The sequence below is a fragment of the Dipodomys ordii genome, unplaced genomic scaffold (genome assembly GCF_000151885.1).
Source record: "Dipodomys ordii isolate 6190 unplaced genomic scaffold, Dord_2.0 Scaffold152, whole genome shotgun sequence".
Taxonomy (NCBI): Eukaryota; Metazoa; Chordata; class Mammalia; order Rodentia; family Heteromyidae; genus Dipodomys; species Dipodomys ordii.
The window spans coordinates 406288-432842 of NW_012267368.1; the positions used below are offsets into that span (position 1 = coordinate 406288).

A 26555-nucleotide genomic window follows, 5' to 3' on the forward strand; every position below is an offset into this window, starting at 1 on the left:
CATGAGCCACCAGCACTCAGCTGCTTTCCTTTTTTTAACAACAAAAATCTGATGGGAGTTTGTGACATGTAACTGGGACTACAGAATACCACCAAACCTGGCCTTATTTTTGTTTTTATCACATTCTTCCCTTTCTCTCTCTCTCTTTCTTTCTTTCTTTCTGCCTGTCTGTCTCTCTGTCTCTCTCCTACCTTTCTTTCTTTCTTTCTTTTTTTCTTTCTTTCTTTCTTTCTTTCTTTCTTTCTTTCTTTCTTTCTTTCTTTCTTTCTTTCTTTCTGTCTGTCTCTCTGTCTCTCTGTCTCTGTCTCTCTCCTACCTTTCTTCCTTCCTTCCTTCCTTCCTTCCTTCCTTCCTTTCTTTCTTTCTTTCTTTCTTTCTTTCTTTCTTTCTTTCTTTCTTTCTTTCTTTCTTCCTTCCTTCCTTCCTTTCTTCTTTTCTTCCTTCCTTCCTTTCTTGTGCTAGTCCTGATGCTTAAATTCAGAGCCTGGGTGCTGTTCCTGAACTTTTGTTGTTATTGTTGTTTGTTTTTTTTTGGTCAGGACTAGTGATCTGTCACTTGAGCCATAGCTCCACTTTTGATCTAGAGTTGATTGGAGGTGAGAGTCTAGACTTTCCTGCCTGGGTGATCCTCAGATCTCAGCCTGTGTGTCTCAGATCATAGACATGAACCCCTGGCACCTGTCTTATTCTTACTTTTTAATTTCAGAAGGTAAAGAGTATCAAGATCCAAAGATTCTAGGAAGTACAAAGAAACAATGGCAGTCAACGAAAAAGTCAGAATGTGTGAACCAGAACCCTGTATTTTCAAATCAGCGGCATATTCCTGAAGCAACTCCAAAGCTTGATACAGAGGTAACTTTCTTTTCCCTTAACGTTCAGCTTTACTGTTGTTCATATGCATGTCTGAATTTTGATGATCTGGTTAAATGTTTTCATTTGTGAATCTTAATGTGCCATCTATAGTGGTATAGTTTCCTTATAAAAATGCCTTTAAAAAAATCATTTGGAATACAATGGTAAATAGCAGCTATAGTGAAAACATATCAGACTGAATTTATTTCCAGTAGTATTTCTAGACTGTTGATGTGTTTGGCACAGGAGTTGATAAACTAAAGCCTGTGGCCCAAAACTAGTCCCTAACCTGTTTGTATAAATATGGTTCTTTACAGAAGGGGTGTTGTGTTCAAAAGAAAACATAGGGGCTGGGAAGGTGGCTCAGTGCTAGAGCGCGTGCCTTGCATGCATGAGGCCCTGGGTTCGATTCCTCAGCACCACATAAGCAAAAAAAAGAAAAAAGCTGGAAATGGTGCAGTGGCTCAAGTGGTAGAGCGCTAGCCTTGAGCTGAAGAGCTGAGGACAGTGCCCAGGCCCAGTTCAAGCCCCATGACCGGACCTCCCCCCCCCCCAAAAAAAAAAAAGAAAACATAGTAGGTAATTAGAGAGGTGCAGATTGGAACTATGTTAGATACCACTACATACCAATGAGGGTGGTAGTAATCAGAGACAATAACATGTTGGTGAGGATCTAGAGAGTTATAACATTCTCTTGGAGTGGAAAATGATATATTCAATTTAGAAAACAGTCTGAAAGTTACTCAGAAGGGTATGCACAGAGTTCTCACATGATCTAATTAATTCTACTCCTAGGTTTATAATCAAGAGCATTGAAAACACATACCACATTATTTGTGCATAAATGCTTATGATATTTTCATAATTGCCCTACAGTAGAAATGACAAAATATCTGCTAATGGTGTGTAATATGGTGGGCTCATAGAATGGAATGTTATTCACTAACAAATATTGAAGTACTTGTATAGGCTCCAATATGAATGGACCTTGGGACCATAAGTGAAAGAAGCCCATCAGCAAAAGCCATGTATTGTACAATCTTTTTTTTTTTTTTGGGTCCGGTTGTGGGGCCTGAACTCTTGGCCTGGGTGCTGTCCCTCAACTCTTCAGCTCAAGGCTAGCGCTCTACCACTTGAGCCACAGTGCCACTGCCGGCTTTTTTCTTTTTGCTTATGTGGTGCTGAGGAATCGAACCCAGCGCCTCATGCATGCAAGGCAAGCTCTCTACCACTGAGCCACCTTCCCAGCCCCGTATTGTACAATCTTATTTGCATAAATAATCAAAAGATGCAAATCTATGGACATGAAAAGTAGACAAGTAGTTGTTGGGGAATGGAGAATGGGAGGAATGGGCAAATGGATGCCTTTTGGGTGATGAAAGGATTCTAAAGTTAGACAGTGGTGACTAGGAAAACTCTTGGGCATATAGAAAATAAACAACAACCAGTATCTTGCATCCATTGTTGATCCCGTAATCTTGTCTCACGGAGAGGTTATTTTTGTCTTGCTGCTCTTTCCTTCTAGCTATGAGCTCCTATGGTCCACCCTATTTCATTCTCCCTTTCTTGCAAACAGCCTACTCTTCTGAGGCTTCTACCTTCCGGATAACATCATCATATTCCTTACTTGGTTCTTCCACCCCTGAAAATCCTAGCAATTCCTCATCATTCCATCAAGAAATGAGCCCGTGGGTCACTCAAAGCCCAATCACTGCCACTTTTTTGCTGTCTTCTACACCCTGTGTATCACTGGTCCCTAACTTCTTCCTTCTAACAACCATTCCCTTCATTCACATCAGCTATTCACTCCTGTATTTTCACTCTGACTGCTAAATATCAAATGCAACTATCCCATTCTTACCCATGTATTTTGTTTTCCTTTATCTTTCTACAGGTTTCTTAATCACATACCATAATTCTAATGTATGTGTGTGTACACACACATCTTAAAGGGAAAATTTACCCAGGAAAAGAGATTTACCAACTATCTTCAAAACTGAGGACTTCAGTGTAGAAAGTAGGATAGATTTATCTATTGTGATTCTTGAAAGCATATGGAGGAAACGGGTTGAAATTACAATCGAAGTCAGTTTTTTAATCTACCTGCAAGTTACTACTTAATGAGTAAAATTTTCCCCAAATTAAAGTGAACATCTGTAGATGTAGAGTGTTTAACTAAGCACTCTAAAGTATTTCAGATGCTGTAGAGCAGGGATTGGTAAATTGAGGGTTGGTAGGCTTCGCCTACTCAACTCTGTTATCAGAGCATGAAATACTTACAAACTGTGTAAGCCAATGGACATAGCCCTGTTCCAAAAACTGTTACAGAAATAGGTGGCAGGCCAGGTTCTGCCTCCAGGCTGTAGACAGTGTGCATTCATTATCATGTGGGGTTTGTAACAAGCTGAAATCTGCAGGTTGTGTATCTCTCACAAGAGGAGCACACAGTGGCATCTACTATTTCTCTCTTTCTCTCCTTTCTCTCTCTGCTAAATAATTAGTATTTGGTCACATTTGAAGTGGAAAGTAGTTTTACTAAGGAACTTTGTTTTTGCTGGGGAGTGAACCCAGGTCCTCATCAATGCTAATAGACCTGTTGTACCATTGAAGGAAACCGTTTGTCTTAGTTACAGAAGTTCAATATTCATTATAATGTATCTGATTAGGAGATGACTTCAGGTCCTATTTTGTTAAGACAGTTTTGTGTGCTTTTCTGATGATCGTAATCAATTTGAGCAGTCTGTTAGGTTTAAGAATGTGGAGTAAAAGAATTGAACTAAAAATTTATTGAAAGTCAACAAAACACATACGCCCACCTGTTTTTGTATGCTTCTGGTATTCATAATAGTTTTATTATTTTCTTTTAAAGGTTATGTTTGCTAGCTGTTGTGTGACTCATCTGAAAACTTGGTCATAGCATTTAAATTTTTCTTTTAGCAGAAACGTGCCACGATTGAACAACCTGTCTTGCCCATTTCAAAGCACTCACCATCAGTATCCGCACCTAAATGGATTGATCCAAAGTCTATCTGTAAAACACCAAGTAGAGATACCTTGGATGATTACATGAGCTGGTAATTACTTTTTGTACCTGTTCAGAACTCAGAGTGGTAAAATAGAAGACAGGCTGTGGGACCAAATAGATCTGCATGTGTTTGTTACTTTAAAGACTTCGCAAGTGGTCACTTTCTCAGCATTTGCTTTTATCATCTATGCAATGTTCGTGTGAAGGTAGTTGCAGTAATACATGTTTTTAAAGATTGCAACAACTAGAGTCTTCTGTGTTAGTTGGAGTCAGTATTTACAGTCTGAAGGAATAGATGCAATCCCCAACAACCATGCATTGCTAGATGGAGACCTCATTTTGAGAAAGCGATAGTAAAGGAGGTTAGCATTCTGAGAGTAAAACAAAAGTGGATAAATACTTTTAGTATTTTAGCATGGGAGGTGTTCATTGGAAGGTGCTGATTTCCACGGAAGATTTTGTTGTATAGTTCACATAGTTCTTAAAGTGTTTGAAGGAGTTAAAGACTTAAGTGGATAGGGATGAGGGATAGTGAAGAAGTTAAATTGTCAGTCTTCACTAAAAGAAAACACAGGAGTATTAAAATAAAAGCAAATAAATGACCTTCCAGAGAACAGAAATAACCTGCAATTAACTGGATAACCTTCAACTAGATGGTTTAGTGGTCATTTTAAGCCCAGGGCCTTACCTACTTAATACAATTTCAGTGTAATTTTCTTTATTTTACTGTATGTAACGTATTTTAAAGAAAGATTGCTAACCAGACAATAAGGCAGGTATTTTTCGTGGCATTAGATTATTGTTTATAGATAGTAATACAGCTCTTTTGCATAATAGCAAACAAGGCGAAGACAATGTAAATGAATGTAGAGCAAATACAGACTCAGAGACCAAGCTCCTCTGAGGATGTCATTGGCTGTCAGATATTTCTAGACGACCATTATAGAAAGAATTCCCTAAGTTAAAATACTTGGTGGTAAAGAAACTAGAATAAATAAATAGCAGCTGTATTATGAAAACGAACTTGTGGTCTGACTGATGTAGAACTTTCAGTTACTACCAGCCTTTTAAAACATACGTGAACTTAATCAGAATCTTATTTTCTTTAAAAAAAAAATTTAACTTATAAATGAAGAAATCATTCTAGTTTTAGAACTCCAGTTGTAAAGAATGACTTGCCACCGGCCTATCCGTCATCGATTCCTTATGGCCAGCGCACTTGTTTCCAACAGCAAGTTCCTGCTACTCCTCTACAAAACTTACAGGTTCGATGAGCTTTGTTCATAATGTTTACCAGAAGGCATAGCCAGTTTCCTAGATTTTGTATTTATAGGATCAAGTTGTCAGGAAAGGTCTTAGTAACATGTCCATCCTTCCCAGTAGGCAAAAAAACCGTTTGGATTTCCCACCCAAGGATGATTCCTGAATTGTGAGTGGTTTCTTACTGAAAACATGAATTGAGGCTGTTCTTGGTAACCAGGACCCAGCGTTCCATGTGAACCTCTGGATCAATTTTCCCTTGTTCTTGAGGTTTCTTTCTCTTCTGTTTATTCAAGCCAGCCATTCATAATCAGCTTCATTTCATTCGCTGATTAATGATTCATTTAGAAAAGTAACTCTTTCAAAACTATCAGCAACCAAATGTACTGCTACAGTATAATATTCTAAACTAACAACAACAACAATACTGGTGAGACAACTGCATTGTTTCCATAAAGAAATCCAGTACTTGACACTAACAATACAGTAAGGTCATGTCACCTCTCGGAGGCAGCCCGAGAATGGTAGAAACATGGGCCTCGTAGACAGAGGCCCTGGATGTGAATCCTGGCCTCACCTCTTGCAAATTTCCCAAATTCTTCACACCCATTTCATGACCCTAATGAAATGGTGAAATGAGGCTGCTTACCCATAGAGCGTCTGTAAAGTTACATTAGTGCAACATATTAATATTTGTGCTTCATGGTACTTAGAACATAATAAGATTAGCAGTTGTTACCGAAATGAAACAGGAGAAAAAGAACAAGTACCTATAAAAACCAATTGATGAAAAAATGGACAGAAAGTAGGAGAGTGGTTACCAAGCTGAATGGAAGACAGGGAGTTGTTGCTTAGTGTGAAGGAGGAAAATGTTCTGAAGATGGATGGTGGTGGTGGTTGGACAGCCACATGGATGTACTCAATAGCACTGCATGGTATTGAAGATGGGTCAGATGGTACCGTGTAGGATATGTACATGTTCCCACACCTTAAAATAATGGATAAAAGCAGCTGACAAGCTTCTATTAGCTATGAAAAGAAGTGAGGGTATATTAAGGATCGAAACAATATAATAGAAAAAAAGAAAGGTGATCAGATTTGCCTATGCATTAGAAATGCCTAGAGAAGCAGTCTAAGAGGAGGCCCATGTCAGGAGGCTTGCGTGCAGCCGGAGCTCGCGGAAGGGAAGGTCAGAGTGCAGAAGGGAAGGTCAGAACACCCAGCTTCTTCAGGGCCTCTCCAGTTCTACCCTGGTAGAACTAGGAAGCTGGAAGAGGTTAAAGCAGGGGAGGTAGAGGGTGTGATTAGCAGCTTGAAAACCCCTCACAATGAGGGGACAGGATGTTCTGGGCAGAAGACTTACATGGAATTAGAATGAACTGGAATTATTTAAAACACTGCCCAGTGCCCACGGCACATGCTTGTAATCCTATTCAGGAGGATGAGATCTGAGGATCATAGTTGGAAGCCAGCCTGGACAGGAATGTCTGTGAGACTCTTCCCTCATTAATCACCAGAAAGCCTGAACTGGAGCTTTGGCTCAAGCGGTAGAACACTAGCCTTGAACAAAAAAGCTCAGGGACAAAGCTCAAGCCCCAAGACTGGCAGAATAAATAATTAAACTAAAATAAAAGTACTGCCAGCAGTCAGCCCATGAGAAAGGACACCAAACTGGGCTTTCAAGGGAGAGCAGAGCGAAGACCCAGGAAATGGATTTCATGACCCAGCAGTTTCTCTTGTTTGTTTGTTTTTTTACCAGTCCTGGGGGTGGGGCTTGAACTCAGGGCCTGGGCACTGTTCTTGAGCTTTGTTTGCTCAAGGCTAGCACTCTACCACTTGAACCACAGCACCACTTCCGGCTTTTTCGTAATGTGGTACCAAGGAATCGAACCCAGGGCTTCATGCATACTAGGCAAGCACTCTACCACATTCCCAATCCCACCAAGTATCTCTTAATCCTAGATAGTAAACAAATTAGACTCTTTATCTCCTTGTATTTCAATTGGGGATTATAGGAGAGAAATGCTGCCAAATTGATTCGGTCTAATTGGCTGGTCCAAAGCTGTTTCCTTTTTTTTTTCTTTTGGTACTGGGGATTGAACCGTGTTCTCTGGCATGCTAGACAAGCTCTTTACCTCTTGATCTGATGGCCTTCCTCTTAGCTTCAGCTGTTAGCACAGGTCTTGTCAGTATACCATCTGCTTCCAGTACCTGTAAGTACACAGATGAGCAGCTTAAGGAAGGGAAAAAGGGCTCTCATGATAGTACATCAGTTGAAAGTTGAGTGGGGACGATACTAAAGTTCAGAGAAGTTAAGCAACTTCCAAACATCACTCAGCACAAAGGAAAGGGGGAGGGGATACAATGCTAAAATTTGCCTTTATCTGATAACTCTTGAGCTCCTGATATCATGTACTTTGCTTTGCTTATGGTACAGTATCATGATAATGAGAAAAAAAGTGAAATTGTGTCTCTGCTTAAGGAAAGAGATGCAAGGAAAAAGGATGGAAAAGATGGAAAACAAGGGCTTAGGAATTGTGTGTTTAATATTCAAGTGCTATTTTCTTGATTTTGGACAGTAAGAAGAAAAACCAGTTAAAGGAGATCACAGAAGTTCATGTAGTAATTTCTTAACACTTGTTTTGATTATTTTTGTATTCCTGGCTGTTTATTGAGAACAGTCTCATGGTGGCTATGTGGTCCAGACTAGCCTCAAATCCTCAATTCACCTGTCTCAGCCTCCTTACTGTCAGGATTATAGGCATGTACCTTGTTCTTTCATTGGAAGTACAAGTTCCCCCTTTAAAAATAGAATGTATCTCATTATTGCCGGGCGCCCGGTGGCTCACACCTGTAATCCTAGCTACTCAGGAGGCTGAGATCTGAGAATCGAGGTTCAAAGCCAGCCCAGGCAGGAAAGACCTATCTCCAATAAACCACTAGAAAACCGGAAGTGGCGCTGTAGCTCAAGTGGTAGAGCGCTCGCCTTGAGCTGAAGAGCGGAGGGATAGCGCCCAGGCCCAGAGTTCAAGCCCCATGACCGACAAAAAAAAAAGAATATATCTCATTACTTAAGATTTAAGATAATTTCTCTTTTAAGTTGGGCTGGGATTTCTTTAGCAAGACAGGATAAAGTAAGGGAGAAATAGAAAAAGGAAAGAGGTCCAAATCCTGCCTGATACCCAGGAGGTGGGAGTAAGGAATTGTGAAGATTTAGAGTAGTTTTCAAACTGGGAACATTCCATTATACCAGACTAGTGTCTTATGTGTGTTCTTTGCATCATTATTCATGTATTTTAACTATTTAGTTTTCAGGATCCTCAACAAATGAATGCATTTCGGTTAAAGGAAAAGTGTATGCCATATTAAAACAGATAGGCAGTGGAGGTTCTAGTAAGGTAAGTATCTTAAACATTTAAGAAATGAATAAAACTATTTTTAACTTTGCTCTTTGTCTTTTTAGCTGTGATGGTTCCTAGCTTTTAGGCTCCTGTGCTGCCCTTGTGCCATGAGAGCTGCTTCATCTCCCTGCCCCCTCCCCCCCACTTCTGATCTCTTCTCTGGAGCATTTACCAGGTGACCCTTAGGTATCATCATGAAAGAATCTTTATACAAGCCAGTCAGAACCTGATGTGAGTTCTTTATGACTGACTGATAGTGCTTATTCAGCAAGGATTTTCACTACTGGATTTTGTTTGAGTTTGTTTGTTTAATTTTCAAAGTGTTTTAGGAAACAGATGAGTTTTTGATACTAGACTATTCCTAAATTCACCTGAGGATTTTTTTTGTTTTCTGTACTTGAGATCAAACCCAAGGCCTGAATATACCAAGCAAATGCTCTACCACTGATGCTACCTTTCCAGGCTCTGAGTTCTAAATTTATATGATTCTCTATGGAAATAAAGGACCTTAAGCAATATTGATCCATGGACTACTTAACTATTGTTAAATCTGGGCAGTCACATTTGTGCTTTCTATAATCAAGATTACCAACCTCAATATTTTTTTGAAATCTATTTCTTAGTCTACGGCCATACCACCCTGAACGCGCCCGATCTTGTCTGAAATCTAGTTCTTAGCCTTGAATTTTAGATTAATGAGTATTTGGTACAGTTAATTATGCATTTTGTGTGTGTATACTGGTCCTGGGGCTTGAACAGGTGCAGGGTGTGGGTGCTTGTCCCTGAGCCTTTTTGCTCAAGACTGACACTCCTCGCTTGAGCCACAGCTCCACTTCTTACATTTTAGTGGTTAACTGGAGATAAGAGTCTCATGGACTTTCCTACCTGGGCTGGCTTCAAACCTAGATCATTAGATCCCATCTTCCTAAGTAGCTAGGATTACAGGTGTGAGCCACCAGCAGCCCCTAGCTTAATTATGGTTTTTATTAGTAGTTTGTTTTTTTTAGTCTCTGTGTTGAAACTTTTTTTCTTTCCTACTGTCTTTTGTTTTTATTCTCCCAGTCTGACAACTTGTTTTCAGTCTTCCTTACATTACTGATCCCAGTTGTGTAATGTATCAGCACTCAACTTGTGACCTTTCATTCTCTATCCAGACTCACTAGTATTGTAGTCCAATCTTCTAGTTTTAAACACTGTGTACATACATTTCCAGTTCAGACTTCCCCTTTAAATTTGAACTTAACGTGTTAGTTGGTTGCTTATCATTTTATCTTGGTTGCCAGGCATTTGAAACACTGTATATAATACATAAACAGCTCTTCCTCCATAATTTTCCCCACTTCAGTAAATGGCAATTCCAGTTTGCTAATTGTCAGGCCCCAAACCAGGGACTACTCTTATTCTCATGTATGCAACCAACCCATCAGCAAAGTCTTATTTGTTCTAGCTCAGTATCTCCCAAATCTGTTCTTTTCACTAGTACTCTAACTTTGACTAAAGCTGCTCTCATCTTTTCCCTTGGTTTATTACAGGGGCCTCCTGATGAACAATTCTTCCTGACTCAGTCCTCTGCCCCTGGTCTGTTTTACCACAGTGCTGTTCCTCTGGCATGCTCCTGTTTTTGCTCAGGGTCTTAGTCAGGACTCTTCCTTGAGCACACTTTGAAACCGTGACTCCCACTTATCCAACTAAAATATTCTCCAGCCCCCTCGGCTTTTTCTCTAACTTATTTATGTATGCCCCTTTGCACTTGAATGTGAACTCCATGGAGATATTGATGCTTGATTTCCTCATTGATGTTAGCCCTGATACCTAAAATGGTTTCTAGAACAAAATAATCCCAGGTTCTTGGTAGCCTGAGTTGAAGGACTGTTGGAGCCTAGGGGTCCAAAGCTAGATAGGTAGCTTAGGGAGAGCCACCTCCCAAACAAAAGGAGAGAAAAACAATAAAACTCAAACCCTTGACCCTGGGCCTCTGTGAAACGGAAGTAAGGCTCAACCAATCTAGTTCGTAAACATTACTCTATTACAAGAATTCTCCAGTGTTAGGGACACCAGGGGAGAAATGCATACATACAAAGTCAATTTAAAAGTTTTTCCTTTGCTTTTTGGATCTTGTATAGATGTAATATCTTGCAATTTTTTTTTCTGAGATACTTGACATCCTCCAACATTTAAAAATTTTCTAGTGTGATTGTTTTTTAATGAGATTAACAAACTTTGCTATACTTTGGACTTGCTGTAGAATACCATACATATCCCAGCCCTCAGTCAACCTTCCTACTCTGTGTAGTAGGTACTAAGAATATTTTATTTTATTTTTGGCACTATCTCTGAGCTCTTATTCAAGGCTAGTACTCTACCACTTTGAACCACAGTGCCACTTCTGGCTTTCTGGTGATAAATTGGAGATAAGATTCTCACAAACTTTCTTGCTTGGGTTGATTTTGCACCGCGATCATCAGATCTCAGCCTCCTGTGTACCTAGGATTACAGGTGTGAGCTACCAGTGCCCAGCAAGAATTTTACTTTTGAGAGATTGGGGAACTGGTCCAACTTAGATCTCTGATGGGGCGGATCTGGAATTCAGATGCAAACATTTCCCGTGTGTGTGTGTGTGTGTGTGTGTGTGTGTGTGTGTGTGTGTGTCTGTGTGTGTCTGTGTCTGTGTGTGTCTGTGTGTGTCTGTGTGTGTCTGTGTCTGTGTGTGTCTGTGTGTGTGTCTGTGTGAAAGAGAGAGAGAGAATGCAGTCTTGTTAGCACAAGGTATGTCATAGCACCTCATACTGAAATAGAGAATACATATTGGGTAGATGACTGCTTTCAGGAACCCAGCCATGGCGCTCTGTGTTCATTAAGAGTTTTGAGACTTGGGCTGGGAAGGTGGCTCAGTGGTAGAGCGCTTGCCTTGCATGCATGAGGCCCTGGGTTGGATTCCTCAGCACCACATAAGCAGAAAAAAAGTTGGAAGTGGCATTGTGGCTCAAGTGGTAGAATGCTAGCCTTGAGCTGAAGAGCTGAGGGACAGCGCCCAGGCCCAGAGTTCAGGCCCCACGACCAGACTCAAAAAAAAAAAAAAAAACCCTAAAAAGAGTTTTGAGACTTTACCCTGTGCAAAATGGCTTTGTGCTGCTGTTCTTAAAATTATCTCCTTTGTTATCATTTTCTGCTGCCTCTTACTCGGTCATGTTTCATGTCCTGTCTCCTAGTTTGCTGTGTGTCTAAGTAGAATGAGTGCATTGACTTGGAGTTTTGTCATTAGGATGTAAAGTTAGAGGCAGATCTTAGAGGTTTGTGTGGCTTTAGCCACGAGCCCCATATACACATGGTACACTTGGACTCTTTCTCTTCCTTCTGAGTATCTGCTGTGTAGCCAAAGGCTTTAAACTTTAACACACAAGGGGTTAAATGAATGTAATTTCTTCAGTGTACATTGGCATTTTGTATTTGAATTATTGAAGTGTTGAAGCATCACCCCCTCTTCCGTGTTTTTACTGTGGCAATTTTCCATGTTTTCTTTATAAAATGTTTTCCATTGTGTCAGTATTGCTTAGACAGAGAATTCATTATAACCAGTGCATTTTGTTTTGATGTTAGAAATCCTGACCATACACTTGGGATCTTTTTCTTGCCCACTTTGAAAATTAGACCTACTCTCCTTTATACAACTGAACACACAGCTTACGTTTGCTATATGCACTTTTTTTCTCTGCACCTCCAGACACAATGGAACAACACCATAGGCACAGTGAATTGCCTATTTATCACAGCCTTAACCAATTTGACAGTTTTCTTTATATTAATTTACCTGGTTAACCAAGAGATTTATGGACATGGCAAATTTAAGTTGCTTTTTAAAAAAACAAACAAACAACACTTTTATTTGATTGTGAAGATGCAGTACAGAGAGATTACAGTTACATGAGTAAGGAAATGTGTACATTTCCTATCAAGCATTGTTACCCCCTCCTTGGAAGGGATAATAAATTGCTTTTCTTCTGTCTTGATATCAAAAACCTTTGAGTTATTGAATGTCCATTGTTGAAGATGGTGGGAAATGGGCTATTATTCTCATATCACAATTATTTTTTTTCTTCACTCAATGTAGTCTCAGTGTTTCAGAATGCTAGATTATAAAATTAATCTAAGAAGCGTGGTGATAATATGCAAATGATGCATGCTAAATTTTCTCTTGGTTTTCCTGTATAGGTATTTCAGGTATTGAATGAGAAGAAACAGATATATGCTATAAAATATGTGAGCTTAGAAGATGCAGAAAACCAAACTATTCACAGTTACCGGAATGAAATAGCTTATTTGAATAAGCTGCAGCAGCACAGTGATAAGATCATCCGACTTTTCGATTAGTAAGCATTTTTTGTTTAATTTTTTTCAAAACGAAGCCTTTTTTTTCCTATAATATTTCAGATAAGTATTGAGTAAACCTTAATATAATGGAGCCATTTATGATTTTGTTGCTTTTGTTTGGTTTTAATTACAGTGAAATTACTGACCAGTATATTTACATGGTAATGGAATGTGGAAATATCGACCTGAACAGTTGGCTGAAAAAGAAAAAATCCATTAATCCATGGGAACGCAAGAGTTACTGGAAAAATATGTTGGAAGCAGTACACACAATCCATCAGCATGGTATTCATATATGTAAAGTTTCATATGTGTTAATAGTGTCATCTCAGTGAAGGGTACCTATAATCTTACTGCTGGTACCTTTAACTAGATGAACTAACTTCTTGGAAGGCTTTTTAAAGAAAATATAAGGAACAAAGCCAGCTCTTAAAACACTAAAGGATATAATTATATCCTAAAGAATATGAGAACTCAAATTTCAACATCTCTTTCTATATTAATATAATCTGTGATCTGTGTCTTTCTATATTAATATAATCTGTGATCCTTATCTCCAAAATATTTGGAGTAGATCTGAGACGTTAGGATTCAGGACTCATAAAAATAGGAGGTGTTTATTTCCCTCATTCTGTGTCTTGTGCCCTATGTGAGGGTAGATTTTATTTTTTTACTGTTAACTTCTGGCTTTTCCTTACATTTTTTTCCTTATACTTGTAAGAAGTTTTCTATGCCTTTACCTTACCAAAACAAAACTCTTTTATTTTTTTTTATTTGTGAACATACTGTACCAAAACAAAACTCTTAACCTGGGTAATTTACATATCCCTTGCTCTATCTCTTTTCCTGTAAATTAAAAGCTTATTATCATCTGATGGCAGTGTAATTTACAGTGTTGTCTGTTGGGCAGTGAACCACAGTGTGTAATGATAGATTGCAGCCAAACTGCCTGGCTTCAACTTGTTACATTGTCACTTGGGCCTTGTGACCTTGAACATTACCTTAAAATGGGGATAATAATGGTACTTACTTATTATCACTTGAGGGTGAAATAATTCATTATTAGCAACAAACTTCAAATGGTGCCTGCAAGGGCTACAAAAGTATGGATTGTATAATAAATGAATATTTAATTGGTTGACTCGAACTGTATATTGTGAATTTCTTTTGTGCGTAGAATATTTCACATTATCTAACATAGAGGGTTTATTTTAAAGGCATTGTTCATAGTGATCTGAAGCCAGCTAACTTTCTGATAGTTGATGGAATGCTAAAGCTAATTGATTTTGGGATTGCAAACCAAATGCAACCAGATGCAACAAGCATTGTTAAGGATTCTCAGGTAAGACATTTGGTGGTTTGATACCACACAGTAGAGTTTAGTTAAGTATAATTTTGCTAGTCAGTATTCTTATCTGTATCATTTTGCAAAGCATTTGAAATCTTTTTGATAAGAATAGATACTGTAACCATGAATAGATTGAAAATCATGGACAGTATGATTTAGAAAAGAAAGGTAAGATTAGATAGAAATATATGAAGCAATTTTGAGTGATTTGCCATTGCTTAGGTAGAGAAGCAGTAAGACCTGCTTTGGAAATCGTTTGTGTCATGTTCTAAAATTGACCTGAAAATTAGCTCTTTTTTCTGGTTACAACAAAAGGGGATTGTAATGTACATGTGTTTCCATTGTGTGTGAAGTGAAACTTTCTCTGCTTTGAGAGAAGCAAAGTTCTTCCTGTCCTTCAAATTGTAAAAAGAATTTAAGAGAGTCTTCAGAGTGTAAATGCCTTAATAAATATTGTACTTGGCAGCAGTAGTAAATGTAATGAACTTGCCTCATAAGAACTAAAGAAATGATAACCAGGTTAGCTAAAATATCTAGTCTTCCGTGGACCTAATATAAAATGTCCATTCTTGGAGTAAATAATAGACTTTAGTAAGAGGAATAGATGGACAGCATGCCTTTAAATCATTTCTATTGAGCAATCATTATGCTTTATATAAAAAATAGGACCAAGCTGGGTGCCAGTGTCTCACATTTATAATCCTAGCTACTTGGGAGGCTGAGATTTGATGATCTTGGTTTGAAGCCAGCCCAGCAGGAAAGTCTGTGAAGATCTTCTCTCCATTTAATCACCAAGCCAGAAGTAGAGCTGTGGCTCAAGGGATAGAGCACTAGCCTTGAGCAAAAAAACCTAGGCACAGCCCCCCAGGACCTGCACACAAAAGAAAAAAAAAGTATGGCTAAGCATTGAGTTGTAAATCAGCTTGAAGATAACTTCTTCAGCAAGACTAAAGCACAGGTGCTATTTATTGGAAGCAGAACCATTTATTTTAAAAGAAGCACCGTGTAATGCATGTTGTAAACTCCTGTGTGATCTCTGTGCTCATCCCATAGCAGTTCACATGGGGTCCAATAGTCTCAGAAGACAAAGTTGGGTCTTTTTCCATTATTCTTCGTTTGCTTATATTAATTGTTTATTAAAGGGATGAAACATGTTGACTCTGTTCAGACAATGAAGTCCCTCAAAGTTGATTTCCACTAATAGAATTTTAGCCTGGGTAGTTTTTAAAGCAGATATTTATTACTAGTTACCTAATACGATTATAGAAAAGTCAAAGCATTCTGTAAAACATCAGTTTTGTTTGTTTTTGTCAGTCGTGGGACTTGAACTCTGGACCTGGGCGCTGTCCCTGAGATCTTCAGCTTAAGGCTAGCACTCTACCACTTGAGCCACAGCACCACTTCTGGTTTTCTGGTGGTTAATTAGAGATAAGAGTCTTATGGACTTTCCTGCCTGGGCTGGCTTTGAACCACAATCCTCAGATCTCAGCCTCCTGAGATGCTAGGATTATAGGTGTGAGCCACCATGGCCCAGCTTCCAAGTCAGTTTTTAAATTTGTTGTTTTAATTTGTTGGAGTTATAATTTGATCATATATGACATACATATCTTAACATTGTTGGCAGTTACTTGAATTTTTCAAGTATATCACTTGAATCTGTCATTCTCCAGGTTCCAAAAAAATCGAGCATTTATTTATGTTATAACAATTTGAGGCAGATTGACATATTTTCATTGGTTTGTGTTTTTTGGGACTTGGCAAATAGGTTGGGACCATTAACTACATGCCGCCAGAAGCAATCAAGAACATGTCTTCCTCAAGAGAGGGGAAATCCACGTCAAAGGTATTATAAATATTATTTCCAATTTACCTGGCATCAGTAACCTTCTCAGCCTTATATTCTGAAATTGTACAGACAGGGAGATGTTACCTTCTTAAGCAGGTTGTCATGGGTTCAGTTTCACATGTTTTCATTGACCTGAGGCTGTTTTTTAATACTGTTACTTTGGTACCGTGATCCTTCACTGGGTGCCCTACCAATAAAAGAAAAAGGAACCACAGATCTCTTTTTTAATTCTGAAATTCATGGAAATATTAACAAATGAGCTCAGACTTAGGTACATGAAAATAATCTTCAAGTCTTTTTTGTTTTCTCTCTTAGTAGTTTGCATTGTAGACATTCATTTGTGAATTCTACATTTGCACATAATATAGCTGCACGTGTCATTTCCCTAGCCTGCCACCCACCGTCTACTTTCCTCCTGGCTTATTTCAGTCTCTGAGCTTTGTGTGAGCTTCCTGGGCAATTTCCCTCATCCCCACCCTTCATCACCCCCAATCAGGGGCCCATTTTGTCATGAGAGATAATCCCAGACTCTGAAGGGCAGCTCAGCAGCAGCAGTGTAAGCAAGTGCCTACCACACAGGCTGTTACCCAGGGACCCCTTCAACTCGAATGACGTCCTGCTACGTCCAGCCTTGCCAGGTTCTGTGTGCAGCCATATTTGGTTATTCCCAATGTGGTTTTAGTGCTGTGAATACTAAATATTGGCTGCTAGTAGCACAGCGATAGAGTGCTTGCCTAGAATACTTGGAACCTGGGGTTTCATCTCAGCACTGACTTGCGAAAAAACTAGTAATAGTATTTATTGAGTACTTGTTATTACCAGAAACTATTATCTGTGATTAACTGTATTCATTGTTATTTAGCGCTCATGATAATGTTCTTTATTTTCCTGTGCCAGGGATTGAACTCAGGGACTTGCACAAGCTAGCAAGTGCAATAAAATGGAGCTAGACTCCCCTGTCCCACAACAATGTACTTTTCTTTTTCTTGCTATCAGGGTTTGAATTCGGTGCTTTGTGCTTGTTTGTTTTTTTTTGGCTACATTCTTCCAGGCTTCTAGCCCAGCTTTTTGTTGATTACTTTTGGAGATGAAATCTTTTAGACTTTTCTGCCTCCACTGGCTTTGAATCTTTATCCTGTTGATCCAAACTTCTTAAGAGCCCCCAGTGCCCTTCGAGAATCTACTCCCATGTTTTAGAAAGGAATAAACAGACTCATGTTATTCTCATCTGCTGATAGGACAGAAGCCTTGCTAGCTAGTTCTGCAGTTCATGTTGTTGGGTTTAGGGTTGTCCAATTTGAGCTACCTTTAGAAAGATCTGTACATAAGGTGCCCTTATATACACATTTATTATAGTCTCATAATTCGAGAGAAAAGTAGAGTTTGCAGTGCCAAGCCAGGGGGTGTGGGCTTGTGCTCCTAGCACTTGCAGGCTCAAGCTGGAGAGTTGCCAGCCTGGGCTTATAAATAACAAGGAGACAGTCAAAAATATAACAGAAAAAAATTCTGGCTATCCTTTTCAGTCTTGCATGGTCACAAGCTGACAAAGTTTAGCATTTTATTTCATTTGAAATAATTATGAGTTTGTTCAAAGGTTTAAACTGTAACACATCTTTTGGTATCCTTCCTTCATCAAGAACACATGTAATGAAAACAAGATGTTTTATTTCATGCATCGTCGAGTGCTTTCTTTCACATCCATTGAGATTTAACTATGACTGTATGGGAATTGCGTTTTTAAATATCATTTATATTTTATCTTAAAATAAAGCAACTTTCTTTTTTTTTCTTCCTATTTAGATCAGCCCTAAAAGTGATGTTTGGTCCTTAGGATGCATTTTGTACTATATGACTTATGGGAAAACTCCATTTCAGGATATAGTTAATCAGATTGTAAAATTACAAGCCATAATCGACCCTAATCATGAGATCGAATTTCCTAATATTCCAGAGAAAGACCTTCAGGATGTATTAAAGGTAACAACAGTACAGTAGAGTCAAAAGATAGTATTTCACATTTCATAGAATTCTTTTAGAAGAACTAGTAGAAATGATTGGAATGGGATGAATGGATTAAATACAACCGGTCTATTGAAGGGAACTGATGACCACAGTGAAATTTAAAGCATTATTCATTTAAAGGTGTTTTTAAAAAATGTAACGCTGCTTGGCAATTTTGCACAAATGACTTGAAATTAAAAAAAAAAAACTTATTGTTTGAGTGGGGTACCTATAATACAACTTCTGTAATATGTTCTAGAAAAATACCAGTATCACACGAGAAAACCTTTTTACAAAGCAATCTTTATTTTTGTAGTGTTGCTTGATAAGAGACCCTAAACAGAGGATATCGATTGCTGAGCTCCTGGCACATCCTTACGTCCAGATTCAAACCCACACAGGTACTGCTGCCCACACAATGCTCCACCTTGTCACTGAGATGAACAGCCAAAAACCAGAAGCTAGGTTGGCTACTTGTTTGCAGCCTGCCTGCCTCCTTCCTTCCTTGAGGAAGTTGCCCTTATGCCGAGTAGTAAATAAAATGGTCTTTCTTCATTTTACTTAGCCTAGGTAAGGGCTACGCAGGTCATTGTGCTGTTCCACTGAATGTATATATTGTGTGAGTGATTTTGTTTTTGTTTTAAATCGAGCTTGCCGAGTAGAACGTGTGATCCTCCTGTCTCAGCCTCCAGAACGTGTTATTTTTAACTGAATTTTTGTTTTTCTCGTGCCAGTGTGTTGATTGCATATGTTCTCGTTTATTTTATAGGAAACCAAGTAACGAAGGGCAGCACTGATGAGATGAAGCAATTTCTGGGTCAGCTTGTTGGGCTCAATTCTCCTAACTCCATCCTGAAAGCTGCTAAAGTGAGTGCATGTGCTCTGTTCAACGACTTGTTCACTCAATATAATTGGGCATTGAAAGAAACAGGTCACCCAAAGGAAAAGTAGTCCAGCAATCACAGCAGTTGTAATGTGCATTTACGCATTGAGACATTTAACGTATGCTTTTTGACAATTGCAGGTCATTTTGATTTGTATTCTCATTGTACATATAGCACAGTTTCGAGTCCGTGGTCTTACAAAGACCATTCAAAAGATTTCTGTCAGCATCGAACTCATAAACTGATATGATAAATTTGTTCAGCTAGTTAAAGACAGTAGAAATAAAGGGGGGGGCTGGGAAGGTGGCTCAGTGATAGCGTACTTGCCTTGTATGCATGAGGCCCTGAATTTGATTCCTTAGCACCACATAAGAAAAAAGCCGGACCAGGTGCTGTAGCTCAAGTGGTAGAGCGCTAGCCTTGAGCTGAAGAGCTGAGGGACAGCGCCCAGGCCCAGAGTTTAGGCCCCACGATTGGACCAAGAAAAGAAGGAAGGAAGGAAGGAGAAGGATTGCTGTCAAATCTTAGGCGCTATGGCTCAGGTGGTAGAACACTAGCCTTGAGCTGAAGAGCTGAGGGACAGCGCCCAGGCCCAGAATTTAGGCCCCATAATTGGACCCAGGAAGAAAGGAAGGAAGAAAGAAAGAGGAAGAAAGATTGCTGTCAAATCTTAGGTGCTGTGGCTCAAGTGGTAGAGTGCTAGCTTTGAGCTGAAGAGCTGAGGGACAGCACCCAGGCCCAGAGTTTAGGTCCCACGATTGGACCCAAAAAGAAAAAGAAAGAAAAAGAGAGAGAGAGAGGGAGGGAGGGAAGGAGGGAGGGAGGGAAGGAAGGAAGGAAGGAAGGAAGGAAGGAAAGAGGAAGAAAGATTGCTGACAAATCTTATACTAAATTCATTCAGAACTACATCTTTTAAAGCATTCTGTCTCAACACCATTCTTCATACTGATACATATTAAACCATAGGGAAACAACAGGATTTGTCAGGTATAATGCTGGCTTCTGTAAAGCTCTACATAGCAATGGGTACTTTTTCAAATCACAAGTCTCTCGTTAGGGTTAAAATACCTGTTTATTGGTGGCTCACGCCTGTAAATCCTAGCTACTCAAGAGACTAAGGTCTGAAGGATTGTGGTTTGAAGCCAGCCCAGGCAGCAAAGTCCCTGAGACTCAGATTTCCAATTATCCAGCAAAGACCAGAAGTGGTAGAACACTAGCCTTGAGCATAGAAGAGCTCAAGTACCGTGCCGAGGCCCTAAGTTCAAGTTCTAAGACTAGCATACACACACACAACAAAAACAAAAAACAAAACTTGTTAAATCATCAATTTTGGTACTATACACACACACACACACACACACAGTCATTTATGTAACACTGTGAGTTTATTGGTCAGCTGATCAATTGATATGTTTCATTTGTAACATTCTGAAACAATGGAAGCTTGAGCTAACAACATTCTTTTTTTTTTTTTTTTTTGTCGGTCGTGGGGCTTGAACTCTGGGCCTGGGCGCTGTCCCTCAGCTCTTCAGCTCAAGGCGAGTGCTCTACCACTTGAGCTACAGCGCCACTTCCAGTTTTCTGGTGGTTTATTGGAGATAGGAGTCTCACGGTCTCTCCTGCCCGGGCTGGCTTTGAACCGCGATCTCAGATCTCAGCCTCCTGAGTAGCTAGGATTACAGGCGTGAGCCACCAGCGCCCGGCTGCTAATAACATTCTTAATGCTAAGAGAGTATAGTCAGCCACAGGTGCTAAGAGCTTGAATACCTTTCTGAGCCAGTTCACTATACATTCATTATTAGATTTTATGCATTTTATATAATTTTTCTTTTTTTTTGTCAATCGGGAGCCTGAACTCTGGACCTGGGTGCTGTCCCTCAGCTCATCAGCTCAAGCTAACACTCTACCACATGCGCCACAGCGCCACTTCTAGCTTTTTCTGCTTATGTTGTGCTGAGGAATTGAACCCAGGGACTCATGCATGGGAGACAAGCACTCTACCACTGAGCCACCTTTCCCTCCCATATTTTTATCAATATAAATAAGGTGGATTTTGATCACTTTAAATCACTGAAGTTAGATAAGCCAACATCTTTGTAAATGAGCTGTTGGCTCAGCCATCAATCAGTGTTCCTTAAAATTACATAGATTTTACTGTGGGTTTATATCCATTGATTCAACCAGCTGCAGTTCAGAAATAGCTCGTGTGTACTGCACATGGAGAGGTTTTCTTGTTGTTTTCCTAAAAAAATGATTTGTATCATGTTCACATTGTATTAATTAGGAAAAGCGATCTAGTAATCTAGACATAAAGTATGTAAGGATGTGTGTGCATGTGCATGCATGTGTGCAAATAGTACACAGTTTATCAAAGGACTAGAGCCTCTGCAGATTTAGGAGTCCAGAGCGGGGACAGGGGGATCCCATACTGGAGACACACAACAGACAACTCCACCTGACACCTAATTGTATTTATGTATGTAATCACTTAGTACCCTCCTTATTAGTTTAAATATACAAAGTTTCTTAATGAAAATGCTTTCCATATAGGAAGTTTTCTAAAAGTAACTTTAAGAAAAAGTAAGGGGACTTCAGAAGACCTTGAAGATTTACATATGTGTTTATGAATAGCTTATTTTTTCTTTTGGAAATCCTGAGGACCATTTTATGATAGCCAATTCTTAAGACCAAGTTGAGAATTCTTAGCTCCACTGGTTTATAAAGTAATTTCTCAGAATACATCAGTTTTTACCTTATGGATATGATATGTTGAAAAAAAGTTATAAAACCGATTTGTGTTTTTCATTTCAGACTTTATATGAGCGCTATAATAGTGCTGAAAGTCATGATTCTTCGTCATCTAAAACTTTTGAAAAAAAGTGGGAAAAATAATGATGAGCAGCTACTCAGAACCTGTCAGATAACACTATAAAGTATGTGGGGTGCATACACTGTACTCTGGAACCTGGGAACTATGAACTGTAAAAAGTATTCTGTAGATTATCCTCAAGAGGAAACTGTAAAATAGCAGCCATTAATGGCACTGTATATATTAAATTAAAGAATTGTTTATTTCCCTCTTTTCTGCTTTCCTGTAAATCGAATCTATTTGCCAGCATTTCACACTGATGTGTGCACAACTGCAATACATTCAGAAGGACTCTGTAAATAAAGCTTTGTGGCCTAAAGTGACCATAACATTTCAAAGTAGTAAAATTATTTTCTCAAAGCAAATATATTGTTAACACGCTAGCCTAATTTTTAATAAAAGTTGCACGAAGAGAAAGCTGGACTAGGCCTTACTACATAAACTTTTTAATTTACTTCATTGTTATTGTAACGGTGATTACGTAATGAGTGCATTCCTTTTGTGTAGTGTCTTCCCTTCTCTCTCACATACTCCCAATCCCTCCCTCCCTCCTATCTCCACCCACAAGGGTCCAGTGAGATCTACTGCTGTACTTTTCCACCTTTTTTCCTCAAGTTCTCTACCCTCTCGGAGATAGACACATGAATACACCATATATAAGGAATACAGAATCATCAAAAAAATAAAATACAGAAAGAAAAAGAGATCTCTTGTTTCCATATCTTGGAGTCTATATGTGTTTATGTATATGTATATATATATATGTATAATTTTATATTAAATATGAAGAACTTTTAAAAAGAAATTGCCAAAGTGTTTGTCTAAATAGATGTTCTAATTGTGGCACTAAGGAAGTCCATAGTTTTAGGACTTCATGTGACTCCTTCAGTTCTGCCTGTGATTCTTTGTTGTGTTTCTTGGTTTCATGTATGCGTTCATGGAAGATTTTTAGAATCTTGTCGGGTTCTGTGGTGGACATTGTGTAGGGCATGGTTTGAATATTTTGAATGCCTGGTTGGTTTGGTAACGTGGGCCCATTTTGTCGTTCACACACACACAATCACACCTACACAGAAAATTTTAAAACTGCCCCTGTGACTGATTGCAATCAACGCACACACACACACACACATAACGTGTGTAGGGTGTAATGAGACAAGTTTCGTTATGGTTCTTGTCCTGACGAATTTCATTGTGTATATACAGGTTTTCCAAAACCAGAACAAAATGGGGCAAAGCACTTGTAAGTCACACACATTGCCACATAAATCACTCAGCCTGTTTCCTCTTTAGACTTTTTTTTTTTAAGAAGAGTTACATATGTTCACAATAAAACTGCTCAGAACATACAGAGTTCCTGTGTATTTACCTCATCCATCCCTCAAAACTGCCAGCATCCTGTACTACAGTATTGCATTTGGGATGATCCAGGATTCTACGCTCAACACCCAACAGCCATTCTTGCTGCTGTACATTCTAGCATTTGGCAAGTTCAATGGCAGATGTCCCAGGATGGTCTCCACTGCCTTGATAATCCTCTGGTCTTTGTCTGTACCTTTCCCGAACCGCCAACTCTGACAACCACGGGTCTTCCTGTCTCTACTTGTAAGTTAATACAAGCACCTTGGGATTCCAGGACAGGAGCCAGCGCATACCTGCATGATGAGGAATCTTAAGGAACAGCAAGACGGACCTCCTCCCCCCCTCCAGACTGGTTTCTTGGGTGTTTTTTCTAGACTAGCAAATGCTCAGTAGCGCTTACCTTGCTGGGTTCTCAATGTTGTTATTGCAAGTGTTTGGGCTTGAATGTAGGGTCAGGGTGCTCTCAGATTTGACTCTCAAATTTGGTGTTTTACCACTTGCATCACACCTCTACTTCTGGCTCTTTGCTTGGATTTGACCGTTTGGGCTGACTTCACACCATGATTCTTAGATCTCAGTCTCCTGAGAAGCAAGAATTCCCGAGGTGTGTACCCCGCATTTATTGGGGGAGGGGTCCTCAGGGGGTAATAGTTTATTTAACAAGTAAAGCCTACTCAGGAGAATGAGCAAGGGGACCCAGAAATCGGCTGTCCTGAGCCCAGCTTTCATTAATACTTTGATCCCTTAATTCTTCCTGGTTTTTAGTTATCCTTTGTTATGTAACATTACCCACCATCCACAAAAGGAAATCCAGAAATTGGCTTTAAAACCACAAGCTTGATGCCACAGTTTCTGCAGGTCTGGGTAATGAACGCATGGTAGGTGGTGCCTCTGGTTTAGGGCCTTCCGTGGGGCTTGCAGACCATTACCAGAGTTCATGCGGTCTCACCTGAAGGCTCATGTGCAGAGGGACCTGGCCCGGCTATTTGCCGGGAGGAGGCAGTTTACTGGGCCTCAGCCTCTTGATGCTATTTTGTGGAACTATACAAGGTTTCTGTGGTTTGAACTGTTTAAACTGCCAGCCAGCCACCTTGCTGAATTCTTAATATGTCTCAAAAGCTTTCTCATTTCTGCATAAGATTCCCTCTCACTGGCTCACCAAAGGACAGGCTTCTCTCCCGCTGTTGGTACCCACACCCGTGTGATGTTGGAGCAGCTGGCGTTTTTATTGGGAACTGGTCATGCAGATCCCTTTTGCTTTCCCTGTACCAGAACTTTCTATCTCAGAAGGAAAGCAGTGACTAGGCACAGGGAGCTGCAACTCTTCTGGCACCCAAGACTTCAGCCATGGGCCAATCCTGCAAGGAGGTCACTTAAAGATACCAGTTTCAAGCCTGCTTATGTTAACGCCTCAAAATATACTTAGTTGGCCAGGGGCCAGTGGCTCACACCTGTAATCCTAGCTGCTCAGGAGGCTGAGCTCTGAGGATCGTGGTTTGAAGCCAGCCTGGGCAAAAAAAAAAAAAAAAAACGTCCCTATGAGACTATTATCTCCAACAAACTCCTCAAAAAAGGCCCAAAGTAGCTCTGTGGCTTAAGTTGTAGAGTGCTAGCCTTGAGCACAAAGAGGCTCAGAACAGTGCCCAGGCCCTGAGTTCAGGCCCCACAACTGACCAAAAAAAAAAGCAATTTGTGATTAGCTGGGACTTGAACTCAGGGTTTGGGCACTGTCCCTGAGCTTTTTGCCTCAAGGCTAGCCCTCCCTTGAGCCGTAGCTACACTTCTGGATTTCTTTGGAGGGGTAATTGGAGGTAAGAAGAGTCTCATGGACTTTCCTGCCCTGGCTAGCTTCAAATCTTGATCTTCAGATCTCAGCCTGCTGAAAAGCCAGGATTACAGGTGTCTGCCACCAGCACCTGGCTGAGATTAGCTTTAAAAAAAATGCTGTTTGATTTTACTTTTACCTTGTCTCTTAAAAACATCCTCAGGGTGGTGACTAACCTTGAGCTTTCTAGTATTTACTTAATATTCTATTAAGGGATTTGTTCAAACACAAGTCAGATTGCCTGTCTCCTCTGCCCTATCCAAGCCCCATGGAATCTGGAAGCAATGCTCAGGGTGTGCGTGCCAGCCACATGGTCTGTATTGTGAAGGTGTCTGGTACATTGCCTGTGGCTCCTAGACTTCTCTCTTCCAGAATAGTTCTTCATCGGTGGTCACTTGGCCTTTTCCCTCCTCTCCTTCTAGCATTTATTCAAACATCATTTTCTTCTTCCAAGTGTACATTTAATATTACCAGACAAGACTGGTAATATTACCACTCAAGACTGGTCGCTACGCTCCATAACCTCTTTCATTACTGCTTTTGTACTATGTGTCTTTTCAGCTTTCTCTGTGACTGTTTGCAATACCAGTTATCTCACTGGCGCTACCAACCTGGGAAACCTTTTGAGTGTGTGGTGTGTGCTGGTACTGAGCCTTGAACTCCAGGCCTTCTCTCTCTTGGCTCTTTTCGCTCAATGCTGGAGCTCTACCACTTGAGCCTCATCTCCACTTCCAGTCTGTGAAACGTCTTACCTATTTTCTTCACTACCATATAATGGTTCTTAGTGCAATGTCTCTTCTGTAGTTGGTACTTGATATATCTCTGAATGAAAAGCTCCTTCTTGGGAATGGATGTATGGCTCAAGTGGTAGAGTGCCAGCCTAGAGTGAAAAGTCCAAGCAAGAGTGAGAGGCCCAACTTCCAGCCCCAATACCAGCATACTCCCCTCCCCTTCCCCTTCCCCCAAACTCTTTCTCCTTGAATAAGAATTATCAAATGTGTCAGGCACTGATAGTTCACGCCTGTAATCCTAGTTGAGATCTGAGGAACCTGTAGTTCAAAGGCAGCCTGGGCGGACAAATTCAAGACAAATTCTATCGCCAGTTCACTGGATTTGGAGGTATGGCTCAAGTTCTAGAGTGCCAGTCTTGGGATAAAAAGCCAAGTGAGAGTTGCAAGGCTCTGAGTTCCAGCCCCTGTATTGCCTCCTCCCTCCACACACACACAAGTTATAGAGTGTACTGTTTTATGGAGAAGCGATAAGTGAGCAGTTAGAAAATCCTCTAATGTTCCAAACAAAAAGAATGAGGCCTGGTCTTTCCAGATGGCCTGCCTTGCAACTCTGAGATTCTAGAAATGAAACATTGGCTCACACATTTTTTTTTCCCCAGCTAATGTCCTTGGCAGAGTGGATAATGTACAGAATGAGGCCTTGGCTTTTCCAGAGAGACACAATGTGGTGCATGGTCCTAAATGAAGAACTTTCCTGTTCAAATAAGAATAAAACTGAAACCC

The 26555-nt window shown here is 39.9% G+C and overlaps 1 protein-coding gene across 4 annotated transcripts in view; it reads left to right on the plus strand.

Moving 5' to 3' along the window:
• Nucleotides 1–22531, plus strand: part of Ttk (TTK protein kinase) — a 36697-nt gene extending 14166 nt beyond the window's left edge. The window contains exons 12-23 of one of the 4 annotated variants that reach the window (XM_013032268.1): nt 707–852; nt 3790–3926; nt 5025–5142; nt 8446–8535; nt 12748–12905; nt 13040–13191; nt 14124–14248; nt 16020–16097; nt 17901–18077; nt 18418–18502; nt 18871–18968; nt 21797–22531. In XM_013032268.1, the coding sequence (XP_012887722.1) occupies nt 707–852; nt 3790–3926; nt 5025–5142; nt 8446–8535; nt 12748–12905; nt 13040–13191; nt 14124–14248; nt 16020–16097; nt 17901–18077; nt 18418–18502; nt 18871–18968; nt 21797–21877 (1445 nt within the window). In that variant the 3' untranslated portion in view covers nt 21878–22531. Of the gene's footprint in view, nt 1–706; nt 853–3789; nt 3927–5024; nt 5143–8445; nt 8536–12747; nt 12906–13039; nt 13192–14123; nt 14249–16019; nt 16098–17900; nt 18078–18417; nt 18503–18870; nt 18969–21796 lie in introns of those variants that run through there. The other 3 variants (XM_013032269.1, XM_013032271.1, XM_013032272.1) reach the window with 3 other exon arrangements.
• Nucleotides 22532–26555: the final 4024 nt, after the last annotated feature.